This window comes from Hippoglossus stenolepis, chromosome 12, assembly GCF_022539355.2.
Source record: "Hippoglossus stenolepis isolate QCI-W04-F060 chromosome 12, HSTE1.2, whole genome shotgun sequence".
Taxonomy (NCBI): domain Eukaryota; kingdom Metazoa; phylum Chordata; class Actinopteri; order Pleuronectiformes; family Pleuronectidae; genus Hippoglossus; species Hippoglossus stenolepis.
Window position 1 is genome coordinate 24,304,107 of NC_061494.1, and position 21,538 is coordinate 24,325,644.

General features: G+C 42.8%; 2 protein-coding genes and 1 long non-coding RNA gene across 4 annotated transcripts; 2 read left to right on the forward strand and 1 right to left on the reverse strand.

The window, feature by feature from the left end:
- Positions 1 to 295: 295 nt before the first annotated feature.
- Positions 296 to 5,220, forward strand: fgfbp3 (fibroblast growth factor binding protein 3). Its single transcript, XM_035171703.2, has 3 exons — positions 296 to 386; positions 3,362 to 3,641; positions 4,261 to 5,220. The coding sequence occupies exons 2-3, from the start codon at positions 3,367 to 3,369 to the stop codon at positions 4,697 to 4,699; spliced, it is 714 nt and encodes a 237-aa protein (XP_035027594.1). The 5' UTR covers positions 296 to 386; positions 3,362 to 3,366; the 3' UTR covers positions 4,700 to 5,220.
- A 543-nt stretch (positions 5,221 to 5,763) lies between these two features.
- On the reverse strand, positions 5,764 to 15,218 carry LOC118119237. Of its 2 annotated transcripts, XR_007034764.1 has the most exons (4): positions 15,156 to 15,218; positions 14,295 to 14,472; positions 11,429 to 11,557; positions 10,604 to 10,745 (listed from the first exon to the last, which is right to left on the reverse strand). It is a non-coding gene; the product is annotated as an uncharacterized LOC118119237 (long non-coding RNA). The 2 variants fall into 2 exon arrangements; XR_007034765.1 differs by lacking the exons at positions 10,604 to 10,745; positions 11,429 to 11,557; positions 15,156 to 15,218 and adding exons at positions 5,764 to 5,872; positions 9,555 to 9,686 and having other exon boundaries at positions 14,295 to 14,538.
- A 143-nt stretch (positions 15,219 to 15,361) lies between these two features.
- On the forward strand, positions 15,362 to 17,904 carry LOC118119236 (protein phosphatase 1 regulatory subunit 3C-B). Its single transcript, XM_035172998.2, has 2 exons — positions 15,362 to 15,536; positions 15,964 to 17,904. Exons 1-2 carry the CDS (start codon positions 15,523 to 15,525, stop codon positions 16,982 to 16,984), a joined length of 1,035 nt encoding a protein of 344 aa, XP_035028889.1. The 5' UTR covers positions 15,362 to 15,522; the 3' UTR covers positions 16,985 to 17,904.
- The last annotated feature ends 3,634 nt before the right edge of the window (positions 17,905 to 21,538 follow it).

The following is a 21,538-nucleotide window of genomic DNA, read 5'->3' on the forward strand; positions in this document are numbered from 1 at the left end:
CACCGAAGCATCCAAACCCCTGAGGTGTCGCACAGAGGGCGAGAAAACCCCCTTGGCAAGTGTGTCCATTGTCCTGCTCGCTCTCTCACACACACACACACACACACACACACACACACACACACACACACACACACACACACACACACACACACACACACACACACACACACACACACACACACACACACACACACACACACACAGGGTTTTGTCAGTGGGGGTGAATGTGGGAGGCGGGCTTGGTTTCGGGTGGGCACTTCTTCGTATAGTCCTCCTTATTCCACAACCCCCTGCCTCTCCTTTATCCTCGTCCCCTCAGCTTTTATGCGAGTGTCTGCGGCCCCTCGGCTCCACAGCGACTCGGAGCCTCGGAGCGTCACATGGTAAGAGCACCGGGCCTCGCACCCAGCAACTCAACCACAAACACTCCAACACTGTTTCTGCTTCTGCCTGAAACCAGGGAGCCTCATGTTAGAGATTTCACAGCGTTAACAGGAAACTGAGGATGTTGTTGTTGTTGTTTCCATGATGATTAATAGATGAGGGGTGTATTAGGAGGGGGGGGTGGGAGGATGGGGGGTGCTGTACATGGAGGGGGATTATTTTTGTTTTGATGCTGTTCGTCTTTGTTTTTTGCTGCAGAGGAAACGTGAGGAAACTTTTATATTCTTACTTCAGGATGAAAACGAAGTTGTAATTATGTTAAAAGGAGAATTTAAGTAAATAAAATCAAAGGTTTGAAACATCTTAACTTATCTTTATCTGAATTTGAAAAAGATGCAACTCGCAGTTTTTCAGTGTGAAGTTTCAGAAATGAAGACAAGAGTTTGATTTCATTGCTTCACTGAACCAAAGTAGATGGTTTTTGTATTTGTTTTGTTAAATTCACATCCTGACCTCAGACGTCCACACAAACCCCATGTGAGGCACAGCGCCCCCTACAGACCATGACGCCTCCATGTCAGATATATTTAGATTACATAAAGATGGACGACACGACAGCCCCAAAGAATAAAAGCCAAAACCTCTGTGTCGCCCCCTGGTGTCTGGCTGCAGTATAGGTCATAAACCCTCCTGCTCCATGTTAGCAGATGGGACATGGACCAAACTAAAAAATCAAAGTAGACGTTAAATGTTTGTCAAAGATGTTTCTGTCATTTCAGGTCAGTAAGTTCTCTCACAGTTTGAGTTATAAAACATACTATTTATTATTTATTCACCTGATTTATTAAGTGAGAAAAACAAATATCCCAAATCTTCTCTGTAAAAACTTGTCGACAACATGAAACCAGAATTTTAAAGGTTAATTTAGGCAAAGTTCAGACGTTCAGCACATATTTATTTAAATGTTGTAACAGATGCAGTTTAATTACTTTGGGTTTAAATCAGTGTCGTTTGTGCTGCAGCAGGTTTCACGTTTTACTTTCGCTGCTGCCCTGGTTGTGCGTCGTGTTTATAGAGCTCTCACCCTTCAGCCAATCACCATCACTGGTGTTAACGATTCGAGTGAACTCATCCAGACAAAGAGCCGAGAACTCTGACATCGTTTTGTGTTGGTTTGGTTCTAATGTTTCTCAGTGTGGAATGAAATGATTGATGATTCATTATAATTGTACTAAAGAGTCTGATCATAAATGCCGTTCATTTGCTCAGAAACAACTTTGGCTTCAGACGCTGTGGAGCACGACGTCCTGATTTAATTTTCCATTTCACTGCAGCACAAACACAAACATTATTAATGAATGGATTAATGTTGGCACCACACGACCTGTTGTGTTGTCGTCACTGCGTCGCATCACTTAGTGTGTGAGGGTCCAGATGCTAATTGTTGACATCAATTCAAACTGCAGACGCTGTTAATTAAAACACAAACAGAACATCCAGTCGACACGACGAGGAACAACCGAGAGAACTTCAACGAGTTACACATTAGAATTTAAAATATAACAAATATCTTTTTAATATTTAATCGTTTTAATAAAGAACTCAACGCAGCTGATTCAGACACAAACTGAAAATCAGTGTTAATGTTGTTCAGACACGTCCGAGCAGTGAAACATCTTTAACTTCACATTGTGACTTTATTTAATTCAAGATTACAACATTAACAAATGACTTGTTACCACTTTCTCCTCAATTACAACTTCATTCTTTTACCATAATTTTAAACTTGTAATATTTCTACTTTCTTCTAAATTACAATGTTATTGTCGTAAAATCACAACTTTATTGTTGAGCTCTGATTTCTTGATTTTTCAATATAGTCTTAAAACTCGGTCGAACAAATCTCTATTATTCTTTATTATTAATAAAAACAAGTTGAATTTGGTGGAGATTCAACTTGAGAAGGTTTTGCTGCTTTATCTCTGCACTTTTATGACGTTCTGATTTCATCCCTGCATGTTTTCATGTGTGACATCAACAACGTTGAGAATAATTCATGGATCTTGATGAGACATGTTGAGACGACTGATATTAATGTGAGTGATTTGGTTCAGATTGACTGTTGTTGCTAAGTGACGGAGTTGAGTATCCTCTCCTCCGTCATCTTGACGGCTACATGTCCGGTCTGAGCTCCTGTGTGTGTGTGTGTGTGTGTGTGTGTGTGTGTGTGTGTGTGTGTGTGTGTGTGTGTGTGTGTGTGTGTGTGTGTGTGTGTGTGTGAGGGGTGTTTCTGACGCTTGACTGATTTTCAATAAGCTCACGCCCCCCCCCGTCCTTTGTCTTTTGTAACATTTAACACTCGGTCTCTTTGACTCTGGGATCTTGATGCAGAGAAAAACTCTCATGTACAAGTTAGATTCAATTTAGAATTCAGGCGACAGATATTATGTTTATTACTTTATCATTTTAACGTTTAGTGTTGAATCTGCTGCAGCTGATGTTGAGTCTCTGGTAGTTTGTCTCACAGGGATCCTTCTGCTGATTTCTGTTGAAGCTGTTTTTTTAATTTAAACAGATTTTCTTTAATTATAAGAGAAAAACATGAAATAAGAGCCTGTGTGAGGAAACAGGTTCATATCCTGACAACTGATCACTTACATTGATCCTTGAGCAAGGAAATGATAATAATGACAGTTGTCATTAGTTGTGAGAAAACAAAGGTGGGGGGGTTCGGGTTGACCTTAGGGTTGACCTCTGTGTAAATCTTCAAAAGATTCGATCTTTGAAATTAACTTGAGTTGGGAAATGTAAATCAACTCTTCAGCTTTGTTTCAGCTCCATGTTTGGTCTCCACCACCTGATGTGAGACCTTTTGGCTGCTTAACACTTTGTTCACCAGCAGGTGTCTAATTAACTTCAGTAAATCCTGTCTTCAGAAAATAACCTATTTTCTGTGTCCAAATGTCCTCCTCAGCAAACATGAGCGTCCTTCCGTGCAGCTTCCTCCTCGTCCTCGTCCTCTGCCTCTCCGTCGTCACCGATGCCAAGCGGCAGTCTGGTCAGGCGAAACCCGACAAACCTCGCCAGCCTCCGTCGGAACCCCCGCCGGCCAAGAGGCCCAGAAACCGCTCGGTGCCCGGCTCTGGAGAGCTGACCACCAAGGAGGGACACCGCTGCACCTGGGAGACGTCCGGCGACGGCCTGGTGAGCCTGGTGGTGAACTGCAGCACTGAGACGCTGGGGGAGCAGCAGAGGTGAGAGGAAACATGAACTTCATGAGGAAGTCCTTTCACATCATGTCTCATGTCATCATGACTCTGAGCTCTATTCCACTAAACAGCTTTTGGTTGGACACTTTTTGTTCATGGACATTTTTCTTGAGTTTGGATTTGGTTTGTGTTCGGTTGTTTCCCTGAGTTTTCAGCTTCCTGTTTTATTTCCTGTCTTTGTCCTGTTTCCTGTCTTTGTGATGGTCTTCGCCTGTTTCACCTGAGTTCCGTCCTCCTGCCTCCTCGTCTCGTGCTTCTCTTCGTCTTCGTCAGTTCGTCTTGTCCCGATCACTCGTGGATTCAGACGGTTTCTTTGTTGTTGTTTTCTTCGACCATCCTTTGCTTTTGTACCTTTCGTTAACTTCTATTGATTTTGCCGAAGAGAAGGTGACTTTGTGTTATTGACCTTCACCTGACTCCTGCACTTTGATCCTCCTGCTTTCCTCCTTCGGGATGATGTCATGAACTCAAGGTTCAAAGACTCCATGACTGAAAACTGAGGTTTCATTCTGGAACAAAAATACTTTACTGCCACTGCATGGTGAAGCAGTGCAGGATTTCTTGTCCTTGATTTTCTTGACCTCTGCTCATATTCCTCCTGCAGGTATTGGTGCCGTTACGCCGGTAAACCGGACCTGTGCCAGGCGTACGGCGTGAAGTCCAGCCAGTACTGGAAGCAGCTGGTGGGGAAGCTGAAGAAAAGGCAGAACGCCTGCGACGGAGAAAAAGTCCTGAAAGCCAAGACCTGCAAGAAGGCGCCCGCCGAGGCCCACATGAAACTCGCCCAACACAGCGGAGAGGAGGAGAGGAAGGGCGGGAAGGAGGGAGGGAAGAAGAAGGGAGCGTCTGCCGGCAAGAATCAAGACGGAGGGAAGACTGAGAGGAAGAAGAAGAACGAAGAGGAGGAGGAGGAGAAGAAGAGGGAGGAGAGGACTGGCTTTGAGGAGGAGGGAGTGATGAACGACATGCAGCCGCTGCAGAGTTACTGCAGCGAGGGATGGAACTCCGTCTGCTCCTTCTTCGTCAAGTTCTTTGAGGGTTGATGGGAAAGGAAGGAAGGGACGGCATCAAAATCTGAAAAACAAGAAGGATGGAAATGTTTTTTTAAATCATAAAAGTTAGATTTTGAAGTAAAACAAAAAAAGAAAAATCAGATTTGTGGGTTATAACAGATGAAGCCTCCTGGCATCTAATTTGCAACTTCATTAAAACGTAAAACTGAATTATCCATGAAATCAAAGCCATCAGCACGAATGAAGCTGGTTTATAATTCATGACAAACGCCTCCAGTCAGAAACTGTTTGTGTTCAGTTAGTTTCACGACATTTAACGTTGTTGAGTTTGTTGTAGTTCATTTTGAATCAGATGTTGTGACTAATAAATCAATTAAGATGATGATGATGATGACGATGATGATGATGATGATGATGATGATGATGACGATGATGACGGTAGTGATCAGTAGATATATAGTCGAGTTTTTTTAACTTCAATTGTTTTGTGCAACTAATGCTTTCTACAAACTTTGTGTAACTTTTGTAAAAAATAAAAATGAAAAAAATCTGGTGACTGTTATTATATCTGTGCACCAGCGACACCGTGTGGCCATGTCAGGTATTTTCATAAAAACATAAATCACGTCTGAGGCTGAGAAATTCCTGCTCTGCACAAATCTGCAGCGACATTCAGTGACGATCCCTCTGTGTGTGTGTGTGTGTGTGTGTGTGTGTGTGTGTGTGTGTGTGTGTGTCTGCTGCTTTAAAGATTAAACACACAACTGTAGGATGGAGCGATTCCCAAGAAAAGAAAAACGGGGGAAGAACTGGAATCTGGAGTCTCAACACCTCTCAGTGGTTACCAGGCCAACAGCCCAACAAGTGGTGTGTGTGTGTGTGTGTGTGTGTGTGTGTGTGTGTGTGTGTGTGTGTGTGTGTGTGTGTGTGTGTGTGTGTGTGTCTGCGGCAGGATGTATAGTTCAACCAACAATTTGTTGGGTTGCATGACCCTGTGTGTTTTATGGGCTTCAGCGAATTCACTCACTCACTCACTGACTCACTGACCCTGTCCATCAGCTTGTATCTTTAAAGTCCAGAGTGTCTCAGTAAAATGATGACGAGGACACACTTGTCTTCGTCAGAGATCCTCTCGTGGACAGATGAGCAACACGCTTCCCCTCATTAGGTTTAGTTGAGCAGAGAGCTGATGATTTTCATCACCTGCAAACAGATCAGAGGATTCAGTGAAGCCTCGTGTCTGGTGCAGACCTGTTTTCTCTGTTGCAGCAGATAGACAGTGTCGTTTCAAAGTGTAATACCACATCTAACCCACAGGCTTCGCTTTGGATTGTCACACATGGGACATTTTACATTTTACTGTAGATGAGACTCAGCTCCAGTCATTGAAAATATAAAAAGGCCGAAGAACGAGAGAAGAAAGTTTTCAGTTGATAATCTGACATCAAGGACTAAAATATCATGATCACCTCCCCACGGCCGCCTCATTGTCCCTGTACCACATATCACACACCCACACACACACACACACACACACACACACACACACACACACACACACACACACACACACACAAGAGGCAGCAGCATGGGTCAGATCCTCCATAGATCCGGACACTAAGACCCCCATGTCGGACGCTGGCTGTGTTCCTGTGAGGACTCGAGCTCAGCGAGAGTCTGGCAGCTTCGTTCACTTCAGCTTTTCATTTTTCTTCTTTCAGCACACACACACACACACACACACACACACACACACACACACACACACACACACACACACACACACACACACACACACACACACCAGGGCTCCACTCAGCCTCAGTTGAAGTCCCAAAACATTTCTGGGAAATGTTATTTTACGTTTTACAGTTTAAAGTTTTATAACAACAGTTTCTTGTGTTGGTTTGACTCTATATTGTTTTTGATGCTTCACTGACTTAGGGAGAATGTTTGTTATCTCATGTAACTGAAATAAACAAGCAGTAGTTTGTGGTGTTTCAAAGATCAAGAGCTGTTGAGTTTAGGAAAGGTGTCCCACTAGGCTCTATCCTTGGTCCTCTTCTGTTCGCTGCTGATATTAAATCAACATGTGAACATGAGAAAGTTTCCTCCTTCTCTCCCTGAACGTCTGTTCTCTGTGACTCTGCTGAGTGGGTTCCATCTCCTGTGAGAAGAACTGACTGAGAGTCAGCTTCAACTGTCACAACCAGCTCCAGCTGAAGAGTGAAGCTGAACTGAGATCAGTTAAAAACACTCTGAAGTTATTAAAAACCAGAGTTTATCTCCAATATTCAGCAGGAAACTTTAAAACATGAAGAATTCTGAACAGTCTGGTGGATTTGTTCCAGCAGCAGCTCTTCTGGTTCAGGAAGCAGAGGATCATGGGTAATATCCAGAGGGAGGACACATTGATTCACTTTGTTCTACACATGAAACACTTCAGACACAGAGACCAAGAGGGGGCTGCAGGGGGCGCTGTTGATCAGTATCAGTTACATGATGTTGCTTTAAAGGCAAAACGTGATTCATGCTCCACCACCTGCTGCTGGTGATTCCACTAATAAACACATCTTTAAACTAAATAATACACGTTACCTCTGACTTACTTTATATTACCACCACAACAATTTAGTTATATACTAATTATATATATAAAGTATTTGATAAATGGGATGTTAGGGTTGATTGATAAGTAGCTAAAACTATAAATAGATCAGGCTCAGTCTCGTGTTATCAACAACATCCAACAGCTGCTGATATTAAACGTGTTCACTCATCGTCGTGTTTCATCGTGTCGAAGCTGCTGCTGTCACATGATTTTATTTATTTTAAAATCTCATATTTATCAGTTCCAGCTCTCTGCTGCTCCCTGCTGGAGACTCATTATATTTGCAATCAGATCAGTATCAGTCCAGTTTATTAAAGCTGAGAATAAAATCCTTTACCAGAGGTGAAATCAAAGGGATTTTGAATGTTGCAGTACACAAGACAGATATATAACTTATGTATATTAAATAAATCAAATGGTATAAATACAAGTTTTTCTTTAGAAAGATGATGAACATTCAGTGGATCAGGTTTCAAAGATACAATTATTTGATATTCTGCTAATTTAATAATCTGATCAAAGCTGTTGAATATTAAACAGGAAGGTAATGACTCTCAGGTGTGACCAGCAGAGGGCGCCAGAGTTCACTAAATCCCTGAAGTGACACCACCACAGGCAGAAACACTGTTACTACAGTTAAATTATTCACAGTTCAACTGTAAACTTTGATTTACTGCATCGCAGACATCTGACATCATCGTACTTCATTTCTTTTCTTTTTCATTTAGTTGAACTATGAACTTGTTCAGCTTGAAATGATCCCTGGTCTCATTTTGAGTGAGTTTAGTTTCCTCCTCCGTTCAGTTGGTTTCTCGTCCGAGTCGTGATGAATGACTTTGTCCTGTTGAACCCTGAATGTCACCTGGACCCTGTCACACAAACTCCACTGTGACTGATCTTTACTCTGACCTCATTCTCAACGCCGTCTTTGTGATAAACAAGTTTTACGAGTCAGCGACGAGTTAACTCATTTACTGCAAAACACACAAATCACCTCCACCCAACCTGAGTCACATCTGCTGTGTGAGCAGGTGATGCAACATTACTTCATTTGCATCATACAGATTCCTGACGTGGAGGAATTTAAAAACACAGCTGATGATGAACTGTGAGAGACAGTGAGATAGAAAGACCTTCAGACATCATTGATCCTGAACTGCTCTTTACATCATCTGTTTGTTTCCAACAGGTTTAAAACACGTTCATGTCAGTTTGAGGTTTTTCACCACTGAGATGTGCAGGTTCCACATTAAGATGAACAACTGAATTCAGATGTTTCTCTCAGGACCAGAGTCAAATGATTTGCTCTCCTGAAACCAAACAGATGTTGTGATGAGCAGCTGATTTCTCAACATGTGTAAGTTCATGACAGTGAGAATCAGACATGTGATCCGCTGTGTTACCTGAGTCCAGACAGGCGACCTGCTGTCGTCCTTAAAAGGACCATATTTACACAAGCTGCTGCAGCATCAGTCCAACAGTCAGGAGATCAGTGTGTGAGTGTGTGTATGTGTGTGTGTGTGTGTGTGTGTGTGTGTGTGTGTGTGTGTGTGTGTGTGTGTGTGTGTGTGTGTGTGTGTGTGTGTGAGAGAGAGTGTGTGTGTGTGTGAGAGTGTGTGTGTGTGTGTGTGTGTGTGTGTGTGTGTGTGTGTGTGTGAGTGTGTGTGTGAGTGTGAGTGTGTGTGTGTGTGTGTGAGTGTGTGTGTGTGTGTGAGAGAGTGTGTGTGTGTGTGAGAGAGAGTGTGTGTGTGTGTGTGTGTGTGTGTGTGTGTGTGTGTGTGTGTGTGTGTGTGTGTGTGTGTGTGTGTGTGAGTGTGTGTGTGTGGTTCACACAAGGAGAGTGTGTCACTGTGTATAAATGGACAATAGATAAAACTGCATACGTGTCGTGCTTCACATGTCGACCTCATTCCCCCCCGACGCTGCAGCAGCTGTTTGAGTCACAGAGAAAGTCTTTAAATTTCTGTATTTAAAATGTTTATCATATTAACAATAACTCTCTGGGATCAAATGACCAGCTCAACACACAGAGGTTATTATTCATGTAAAAGTAAAGACAGTGAATAAAACAAGACTTTAATAAAATCACTGTTTATAGAACTGAAATCGAGGCCTGAGCTCATTTCATATAAGATTTGATCATGTAGATTAATTTGTAAATGTTGAGCTGTGCCACTGTAACACCAGCTGTCATCAGCAGGGTCTCAGCGTCTGTTAGTCGATATCATGGCCTCGTGTTTTATTTAGATTGTATAACATAATATGAATTCTGACCTTTGAGGGGGTGGTGTCCTTCAACACCTCCGTCCAGTGACCAGTCCGGCTGGACACGTTCCACCAGAGACATTTATCCAATTCCAGACCTCAGGATGTGTTTGAGATCCAGAGCAGATGTTCACGAAGGTTCTGGAGGTGAAAGTAGAAACAAGAGAAAGAAGTCAACGTTCAGGTTCAGTCATTTTGGTTTAAATGAGGAAACAACATGAACTGAGTTCAGGTTTTATTTACAGTCTGTGGTCCAGACTGAAGTCTCCTGCATTCTAACCACCAGGGGGCGCTGGGCCTAACCCACCTGACAACATGAGGTTCATCTGAAGTCTGGAGAGATTCCGTTCATGTGAATGAACCAACACATTAATAAACTCAGCATGAAGCGTTCAAGTATAAAATATATACTGAACCAGTTCATGTAACTTACTGATGATCGGTTACAAAGTCCAGATGTGAATATTAACTCTGTGCTGGATCTGCCAGTCTGACACTGTGAAGTCACTCTACACAATAAGAGTCGTGACCCTCTCTTATTTTGAAAGGACGGACTGTATTTACCCTGCAGCCGTGTGTCACTCAGTCAGTTGAAAACCTGCTCAGGTGTTTCCACTGCTTCACGCTCATCAAACCTTTTCAGCTCTGACACACATAGAATGAATATTTCACGTGTTTCTGTTTGACGGTTATTAGAGTCGACTGGTTCCACTTCAGGCTCAGGAAGCAAATACTTCACATGAAAACAAAAACACAATCAAACCCCAAAAAACTGGAAATAAATAAATGCAGAATATTTACTGGACAGAAGAATCTCACAAGTTTACAGTTTCTGTTCAAAAGATTTGTTAAAATATAGAAAAACAGAAGATGTTTAAACCAGGAAAAATTATTTATTTCATCCATGTGACTCCGACACTAAATTAATACGGTTTTATTTTAATAACATTTGTTGCTAATATCAGGAGTCAGCTGTCAATCATTTTTATATCATCAATTAACTAATTAAAACCAAACTGATCAGAAATGAAGAAACATTGGTGAGATGAGAACGAGCTGAAAGGACAGAAACCATCTTTAAACATTTATTTAACGTCTACTTTGAGTTTGGTCCGTGTCCTGTCTGCTAACATGGAGGAGGAGGGTTATGTAAAGGTGCTGCTTCACTTTGGGAGCTGTCACGTCCTCCATCTTTACAATCTAAAACAAGAGAGAGAGCGGAGGGCTGTTTCAAGTTGTTTTAAGGACATGATGTGTTTTCACAGATGAAGAGTTTAAAGTCCACAACAGCTGGTTCATATTTTTAATAATGTTTACGTCCAAAGAGACAGAGACAGAAAACAGTGAACTGAAGATAACGATGTGGAGACACTCTTCTAATTCACCCTGAAAATTGGTTTTATTTAATGTCGTCACTCGGACTCTTTTCCAGCAGCAACTTGTAAACTATATACACACAATGCAAAATAAATCATTACCTCATTAAAAAGACTAAAATCAACTAAAAATCTTAATTTAACAGTTTTATTGTTATTATCAGGAGCAGAGAAAATACACACGATACTTTGAAATATAGAAAACCTCGACAATGCAGCAACAGACCTGCGAGGAAAGTTGTGAACATGATTGAAAAGTCATAAAGTCCAAGATTCTGTAATTCAACAGGTAAAAGTTTATAAAAAAAAAGATCTGAGATCAGAAAAGATAATTAGAGACAAACCTGAAAAATCAACATTAACACAGCAAAAACACTGAAACCTATAAATACACGAGTAACTGTCTCATCTGTGAGAAACCCGACCCTGAGGTGACCCAAACTGGGTCAAGCTGTCCAGAAATGATTTACTGTACAAGTGCTTCTATGATCAGGGCCATAAACAGACCTGAGGTCAGTGGAAGGACTTTAACCCGCCCTCATTCGGTATCAGGACTGAACTTTGAACAACGCCGTCCTCTGACAGACGCCAGGCAGCGGTCCACAGGACGTCTGAGGGCGGCCGACGTCCTGAGGTCTGTGTGTGTGGAGATAAAAATATGTATTTTCTTTTAATGCTTTAAGAAGTTTTCCTTTTCTTGGTTTGTGATGTTTTTGAAAATGAAAGATCTTTACTTCAGGTCAGATTTAATAAAACACATGATTCTGTCCCGTTCCCACACGTCTGATAAATCTGATCCATGCTTCGTGACATGTGAGCGATAAGAGCTGGACTCTGACTGCTCCTCGTTAATAAATCCATAAACAAAAAACAAAATAAACTCGGTGTCAGTTTTATTCTAACATGCAACTTACGAACATAATGAAATTATATTTATAAAAGATGAATCTCACCTGAAACCTTTTTGATTCTACATTCAAACTTTCAATTAAATCTTTTACTCCCAGAATCCGGTCCTGGGTTCAGCAGCACGAGACAGAGGAGTTCCACAGGGATCTGGTTCAGGTCCCCTCCTCTTTACATTGTTAACCTGGTGCAGCGTGGTAACAACTGTCACTCATGATTGTACGCAGATGACACTTTAAAACTATTAATAAATTATTATTCCTGTTCGGTCTTTAATTACGAACTTAACAACTTTATTTTAAGAGTTTCCCTGTAAAACGGTTTTCACACTTTTGAACTTGTGTAACTGCTGAGACAATAAAACATCTCGAGTCTCGAATGTCATCAGCACACACACACACACACTAACACTCACACACACACACTAACACTCCTAACACCACACACACACACACACACACACACACTCACACTCACACTCACACACACACACACACACACACACACACACACACACACACACACACACACACTAACACACACACACACACACACACACACACACACACACACACACACACACACACTCACACACACACACACACAACACACACACACACACACACACACACACACACTCACACTCACACTCACACTCACACACTCACACTCACACACACACTCACACTCACACTCACACTCACACACACACACACACTCACACACACACACACCTCACACACACACACACACACACACACACACACACACACTCACACTCACACACACACACACACACACACACACACACACACACACACACACATCACACACACACACACACCACACACACACACACACACACACACACACTCACACTCACACTCACACTCACACTCACACTCACACACACACTCACTCACTCACACTCACACTCACACACACACACACACTCACACACACACCTCACTCACACACACACACACACACACACACACACACACTAAGACTCACACACTCACACTCACACTCACACTCACACTCACACACACTCACACTCACACACACACACACACACACCCTCACACACACACACCCACTACACACACACACACACACACACACACACACACACTAAGACTCACACACTCACACTCACACACACACACACACACAGAGAAGTGAGAACAAAATACTCCTCCAACATTTAGAAGTTTTCCTGATTTGAGCTTTTAGCCCCGATAGTTTACTCATGAACAGATTTCATGGATGATTTGAATTCTGCTGGATCTTCACTCCGAACAGAGATGGAGACACGAGGAAGGATCAGGTCTATTTTTACGTTGGCTCGGTCTCGGGTTGGTCTGACATTACATCTCGCTCTGCTGGATCTCAGCACTCACGAGAACCACAGAGGTCACATGACAGCTGTCGGCCAATCGAGGCGCCCGATACTCTCTGCTGATCCCTTTTGTCTGTGGCCTTCGAAGCTGCAGCTTCATCTGAGCCAGCTGGCAGCCAGGAAGTGACACGGGCCAAAGATTCTCACACACACTTCGTATCGGATTATCTATCTGAATGCATTTGAATTTGCAAAGTAAGTAGCATGTACAGTTGGATATAAATACTTAGATATTGAATATTCAAATACAATTACCTTAAAAGTCACAGTTAAACATCACTAATAAGTACTTCAGCCCATGTACCACTGGTTTTATCTGTGACTTCGTAAGTCGCTGTTTTCTCAGCTTTTCCCTGATCAGACATAATTCCTGTCCAACAATCAATATTGTTTGAGACCTTAAAGTTATATTGATTTGTGTTTTCAGTCCTTACTTCTGCAGCTTATCAACCCTGTTTCATACATTTCTGGTTTAGCAATATGTGCTCAGGCAGAGAAGGTCAGAGAATTCCAATCCAAAGAGAAAAGAGACGATCACATGGACTGAAACCAACGTGTGATCGTTCAGACGACGTTTCCACCTGATTTCAAAAACATTAAATTAATGTCTCACAAAGAAAAATATCCGTCTTCATTAGAGCAGCACAGGATAAAACTCTTTAGTTTTATATTTGATAAGGAAACTAAATAATCATTTTTATTGTTTCTTCTTCTATAAACCTGTTATCTGTGATTTTATGAGTTTTATCAGCTTTAATAGCTTTTGATTAATCACTGCTGATTTTACTTTGTAGTAAATGTTGCTAAATAAAGACAGTTTTTTATGATGCAACCCTGAGTCTATATTGAAATCGATAACCTGGGGCAGTTGGGCGAGGCTGTGATAAATACGACCATGTGGAAGCGGCGTGTTCAGGACTCAGAGTCTAAAGTCTCTCCGGGGTGCATGAGGGGGTTGTATGAGGGGGCATGGGGGGTTGCATGAGGGGGAAAACCCTGCAGGACGTTCATGCCAGATCTCTGCTCCTGGAAACACAAAGCTGCTGCTGCTGCTGCTGCACTCACAGGTGAATGAGAGGAGGCTGAATACAGATGTTCCAGATGCTCCAGATGCTCCAGCTGTTTCAGATGCTCCAGATGTTCCAGAGGTTCCAGATGTTCCAGAGGTTCCAGATGTTCGACACAACAATTTGTTCTTGGACTTTTCTCTGTTCCAGTTTTGATTTCAGGAGCGTCACCGCCTCTAGGGGGCAGACACGAGCCTGTAACTGCTCAGCTGTGTTACTACAGGAAGACATTTGTGACGCAGCAGATTTTTGCTGTGATGAAGAATCTGAATCTCTCCTCATCCTCAGAAATAAAGTCAATTCAATGTGTTTGTGAGGATAATGTTTAACTCGCAGCAGAAAATCAATGAAGCAAACAAAGTTTAAAAATAGCTTCTGTCAACATGTAGAGACTCAGGAAATGTTCATTTTAATTCAGTTTTACTAAGAATTGATGCTTTGGAAATATAATAATATAATATAATATAATATAATATAATCATATCACATAAAACAATGCTATGAACCTAAGTCCATATGTGCACATATTTACTAGAGTTTATATATGTACAAATCATATAATATTTCTTTATTCCTTAGACTTGTTTCAGAAATAGTTTTTACAAAATATTTACAAATACAAACACATGCATCCATAAATATAATATATAGACTTTAGTACATATATAGTGTTTGTATAAATCATCATATAAAAAGTATTTCTCTTGTTTCAGGGAGTTTTTACATTATTATTTAACATTATTTATTGAATCAGTTTGTCAGTGTGATGACCACACTGGTGCAGTGTGGTCATCACACTGGTGCAGTGTGGTCATCACACTGGTGCAGTGCTGTGTGATGGGAACCAGCGGCCCCTCACCCTGAGTCATGTGAAGATCTCCTCCGGCTCCAGCAGGGGTCCATGACGCTGCTCACATAGCAGCTGAGGCATCTGAACCCTGAGGGCCAGGCAGGCGACACTCCCCATCTGCAGGACGGCTGCCAGGTCAAACTCACAACCATTGGCTGGTGAGAAATTCCACCGACTCCTCATTGGCTGCCCGAGGAACCATATGACAGAATATGCAAAGTAATCTCTATGTGGCAGTTGAAATCCCTGAGTGCAGGAGCAGAGCCCGGCAGTGAGAGGCAGGAAGAGAAGGGGAGTGTCGCCAGCATGAGTTTCTAGAGCTGCAGAGGAACTTTATGAAACTTCTCCTCCGTGGAAGTCCTGGTCTCTTTGCTCCATGAGTGCTGCAAGGTAAGAGAAACAGAAATGTTTGATCGAGCTCTTAGAAAGTGACTGATTCACTGCTGAGCCTTTAAACCACAGCTTCCTCGTGCATGAGGTAGATTAGAAGCAGAAATCTGTCTAAACATTCTGTATATTTGAGTTATTTAAAACATTATTATAAAATCTGATGCACGTTTTGTCACATTGACGCTGCAAAGTGTTGTAAATGTGACGAGTTTCATCAAACGTCAGAAGAGAGAAGCAGCTATTTTACAAAAAGAAGAAATAGGATCACACTGTTCTGATCTCTGTCTCTCTCTCTCTCCCTCCCTCTCTCGCTCCCTCTCGCTCTCTCTCGCCTCTCCCTCTCTCCACTGCCCTCACATTTTCTCTCAAATTCCTCCTCCCTCTCTCTCTCTCTCTCCTCCCTCCTCCTCCCCTCTCCGTCCCTCAGTGTGCTCACGTCTTTCAGTCCCTCGGCGATGCCCGGCCCAGTCATGCCGATGGATGTGGCCATGAGATTCTACATCAGCCACTCTCCGCCGCCGCTCCGGGGTTTCCTCAGCTCCTACGAGGAGCTGCAGCGAGCTAACAACCGGGTCAACCAGGCCACCGGCCACTACCACCACCAGCGGCTCTACAAACCCCTGCGGCCCTGCCTCAGCAGCCAGCACAAAGACGATGGTGGCTGCGTGACCTGGAACAACAGGGCCGGCAAGAAGAGGGTGGTGTTCGCCGACACCAAGGGGATGTCACTCACAGCCATCCACGTCTTCTCCAAGTTCGACGATGAGCCGTATAAAATGAAGCGTTGTGGAGGCATCATGGAGGAGCTGCAGTTTGACATGACAGACCTGGAATCAGCCACCAAGGATCTAAAGATCAGCTCGGCGGGCAGCCTGGCGCTGGACTTTAATCAGCCCTCCGCCGACTACCTGGATTTCCGGAACCGCCTGATTAAGAATTCGGTCTGCTTGGAGAACTGCTCCCTGCAGAAGCGCTCACTGACCGGCACCATCAAGGTCCGGAACATCGGCTTCGAGAAGTCTGTGCAGGTGCGCACCACCTTCGACTCGTGGACCAGCTTCACAGACGTGGAGTGCACCTTCATGAACAACGTGTATGGCTGCCAGGACACTGACACCTATGCGTTCGTCCTGGAGCTTCCGTCCCACCTCCCACCACAGAACCGTGTCGAGTTCTGCATCTGCTTCAAGGTCCAGAGTCAGACCTTCTGGGACAATAACGACGGCAAGAACTACGTTCTCAAACACGTCGGCTTGAACGGCGAGGACCTGAACAATCGGACGTCCCAGACTTCTGTTGAGCAGAAGAAGCCTCCGGAGCAGACCAACGGGGGCGTGAAGGTTTTTGAGCTGGACTTCGATCAGTTCGGAAGCCCACGCATGTCCAGCGGCCTGTTTCCCGGCTGGCAGAGCTGGGGTCAGATCGATAACACGGTGCCTTACTGGTGAGAGCGGGGGGGGGCTGAGCTGAAACGCAGCTGAACTGAGTGAAGACGCTGACACGACTCAGTGTGACTGGACTGGCTCTGGGCCACAAACTACACTGAAGCTTTCAGCAGAGGAAGAACACAGAACGTTCCGTGTTCAGCCGACACAGGGAACCTGTCCACACATTCCTCTGTTGTAAAATACCCATGTGCCTTCAAAGTCCAACATACAGTATCTGTACAATCCACAGCAAATGTCTGATGTGTTAAATATGCACTGATTGGTTGAGACGTCCCTCTCAATGTGATTCTGTCAACTGAAGGAGCAGAAGTGGAGCTGATGAAGTCCTTCATATTGAAGGGAACGTACGGAGAGTGCACGGCGACAAGATGCGACTCTGCTAAAGCAAACACAGATGATTCATTTCTAATGAAACATGCACACTAAACTTTTGCACCTTCAGAAAAGTAATTAAACGTGATTGAAAGTTGAGGTCACGCTGCCCCTTCTGTCCCGCGGTGTGAATTGCACATGTTTGTCTGATGCTAAATGTTTGGATGATGTAATTATGGGGAAAGTTTGTAAAGGAACTGAGCTGCTATCAAAGGACGAGTCTCTGCATGTGATTGGTTGCCTCGAACGAGGAAGAGGTTTGGAAATGTGTGTGTGTGTGGTTATCGTACGTCGGGCGAGAGATGGTGTAAGTACCGAATGTTTGTGTTTGCTTGTTTTCAAGTGCAATTCTGTGATGAGTGTAAAGTACGTGAGGCTGGGATTGAGATTTGTCTTTGAAATGATCTATATATATATATATATATATTCCTTTAGGGTCTGCACCCACACACGTTGTGTTTCACTTGAAGGTGTGTGTAGCTGACAAGCACTGCGTCAGTCATGTATTTCCCTTTTCTCAAATAAATTTCTATATTTGTGCTAAAAGATTCACGACTCCTGAGGCTTTGTTATAAAAGATTCAGTTCTCTTGCACAATGTGATTTTTGTTGAGCGACAACTCATCATGAAAAACAAAGAAATATGTATTATTATCTATAATATCCAGATCAATGTTGGGTATTTTTAATATTTGTATTGTGTCAGAAACATCATTTTCAATGGATCAGTGTTATTTTCAGTCTTTTGTCTCCCAATCAGAAAATCTACATAAGGTTCGATATCAGTAAATTAACAGCAAACGTAAACAAACCCATGAACCACTCATCTAATCTGATTGGCCGATGACGACTCTACTGACGAGGTTTACGATGATTAAATTATATAAGCATTGTTAAGCGTCATGATTACAAACATTTGGTTTAAATAGATTATAAGTAATCAGTGGGCGGAGCCTGTGTTTACATCAGCGAGAGGAATAAAAGAGAATTTAATTCTCTGTTCAGTTTGTTAACGTTGGATTTATTTGACATTGATTTATTGTGACAGTGAGTTTTTAACCTGCGTCTGCTTCACATTTAAAGTCTCAATGAAACCAGGAAGTTTCTCCTTCCCTTCAGGGCTTTTATTGTGAAACTTTGTGATTTTCAGTAACAGTTCAACGTTTAAATGCAATAAAATAAAACTAAATGAGTAAAAACTGTTTTTTGAACCCTCTTAATATTCACATTATATTAATTATATTAAAAACAGGCCGTGTCGTGTGTCTGCAGGTGTTTTTCTTTAACTTTCCTCATTTCAGTTGTGGTTCGTGCAGAATTCACATTGAGCAGGAAGACGCTCGCTGCCTGACGCCGGCATGCACAGAGGAAAGACCTCAGGCCGGATCAGGAAATTCCTGCTTTATCACAGTTTTAACTCTTCGTGTGGAGATTTTCTGTTGTTGTCAGGACTCTAATATGAGAAGAAACACATCAGAGCTCTTTAAACGACCAGGACACAACAATCTCATGCGTCGTACCAGTAACCATCAGTTAGGAAGGAACTCATCACCACACATGTAACATCTGTGCAACAGATACTGTGATGTTGTTGATTGTGTCTGAGCTTTGAATTAGTGCTGATGTTTGAATGATTGTTGGAACGTAGGAATATAAGTGAGCTGAGAGTGGAGACGTCGTTCAGAGGGTAAATCAGTTCAGGAACCTTGTTTTATCAAGTTCTTTTGAATAGAAATTAGTTGTGAGCATCATTATCATCATCACTACCATCTGACATCAGGCAGAAGCAGGTCCAGGTTGGTGAGATAAATGTTGAATAATTAGTTTGGGGCCTCGCAGGATGTTATAAAGTGAAACCTCCTCCCTCCAGTTTGGATCTGACCAGATTCCACACGGCTCCTCTGCTCCTCTCTTTATATTTGATTGTTTTAAATCGAGCAGCTGATCCCACATCATCTTCACAACACCATCTGATCCAGAGGTGGACCTGACCTGAGGCTCCGCCAGCTGCCTGATGGGACGCCATTCCTTCAGTAGCTGTAATTTCCTGACAAATCCACTTGAACTACGTTTGTCTCCGACTCGGTCTTCCTGTTTTTCATTCCAGTGTCAGTGAATGGCATTCATATGTTTGTAGGTATCTGTTAGTACAGTAACATTCACTGGTTATTGGACGTCAGTACATCACCAGTTCTGACCCATTCTCACCTGAAACATCAATATCTCCTGATGAGAATATTTTACAGTTAATTATCTTTGACTTTGAGCTAAGAAAAGTGCAGCGAGCAACACGTGCAGCTCACAGTCCAACGCTGGTCAAACATTGACGGAGGCCGGGCAGCATCCAGAGGGGACTGGACCCAAGTGATGCAACGAGGATGGAAACACAGAAACCTCCCATGTAGTGTTAGTGAGGTCGCAAAAACAAATCCAAGTCAATGAGATTAAAACAGGTTCAACAAAAAGTCCTGTGAGGACAATTCATCGTCTTTATCCAAACTTGTCATGCAGACAGAAACGAGATACCGACATAAAACAGAGAGTTTTCATGTGGTGACGATCTGAAGCAACAGCCGTGGTTCTATTTCAACTTTAATGACATTGGACTGTTTGTCTGATTGTGCAAAGTCAGAGGAGATTCTGGGTTTGTAAGATTTAAGATATTTTTATAAGAAAACCTGATTTATCAGCTTAGACGTGACGATCGTGTCTGCACGGTTTCCTGAAACGTGTCAAAAAGGAATAAACTGATATTTTCATTTTATTTAAGGAGATTAAAAGGTTTAGTTGTCGTCGGTCAGAAGGAAAAACTGCACAGTTTCTTTAGTTTTACGATCTTCCAGGAGAATTAGTGAGAAAACGATAACCAGCTTGTTGGCCTCTATTCTAGCAGGGTTATGGATACAAACAAAAATGAGTCTTTTTCTATTTGTGTTGATGAAACCTCCTTTTCCTTTGGCTCGTGTCCGTGTTAGTGAAGCCAGATGTTGGGGGTTGCTCCTCTGGGGACTTTGACCACTGCTTTGTTTATTTACAGATGTTAGCTAGAGGCTAACGAGCAGCACAATAAAAAATGAAAAATAATATTACAACGTGACCAGTTCCTGCATATCTTGATTCTATATTAACATTAATGACGTTAGATCGATGTAGAGCACCTGAGAATAACAGCTGCTCTACATCGAGTGAACAGGTTGAAAAACAACACGTCTCACCTGAATCAACAAATAAGACTTTATACCAAAAGAAAAAAAGTAGGTGATCAGGTGCGTGTGTGTGTGCGTGTGCGTGTGTGTGTGTGTGTGTGTGTGTGTGTGTGTGTGTGTGTGTGTGCGTGTGCGTGTGCGTGTGCATGTGCGTGTGTCGAGGTCAATGAGGTCAACAGATAGAACTGATCTCTGGCACGTGCTCCGGTAAATGATCGACCAGCATGTGGTGACATTTTGAGTGTGTGCCATTGTTTAGTTTCTGTGTGTGTGTGTGTGTGTGTGTGTGTGTGTGTGTGTGTGTGTGTGTGTAGGTCAGACACGTGCATGAACTCAAACACACGTCTAAATGCACATGTGAACTCTTGCAGAGAATGACAATGAATAGAAATGGGTCATAAGCCCGCCTCTCCCATGTTAGCAGATGGGACATGGACCAAACTAAAGAAAATCAAAGTAGACGTTAAATAAATGTTTGTCAAAGATGTTTCTGTCGTTTCAGCTCGTTCTTATCTCACTGATGTTTGTTCAAGTGTTTCTGATCCGTTTGGTTTTCATTAGTTATTTGATGATGTAAAAACAGGCTGAGGTGTCGTGATTGACAGCTGAGACTGACTGTTGAATGTGAAACTCGTCATCACAAAGGTGTGTTCGAACCCGTGAGGACTGCGGTCTATGGTGATTCCCACATGACACACAGGAAAGTAAAAGTCAAGAGAACAACGCAGCTGGTTGATTGTTTGGCGGGAGACAGTTGGGTCATGTTTGACCTGAGACAACAGCAGCCAGTTCAAACTCGGCACCAGTGTCGTAACCAGGAGGTGAAACAGTCTTTACTCATTGTCTCCTGAGGCCTGAAGAGCTGCTCCACGTTACAGAGGACCTGTGTCCGGAGGCAACGTGGACGACGCATGTTCAGAGTCACATCCACACAAAGAGGAAAACTCTATAATTAGCACTGAGACACGCATGATAAC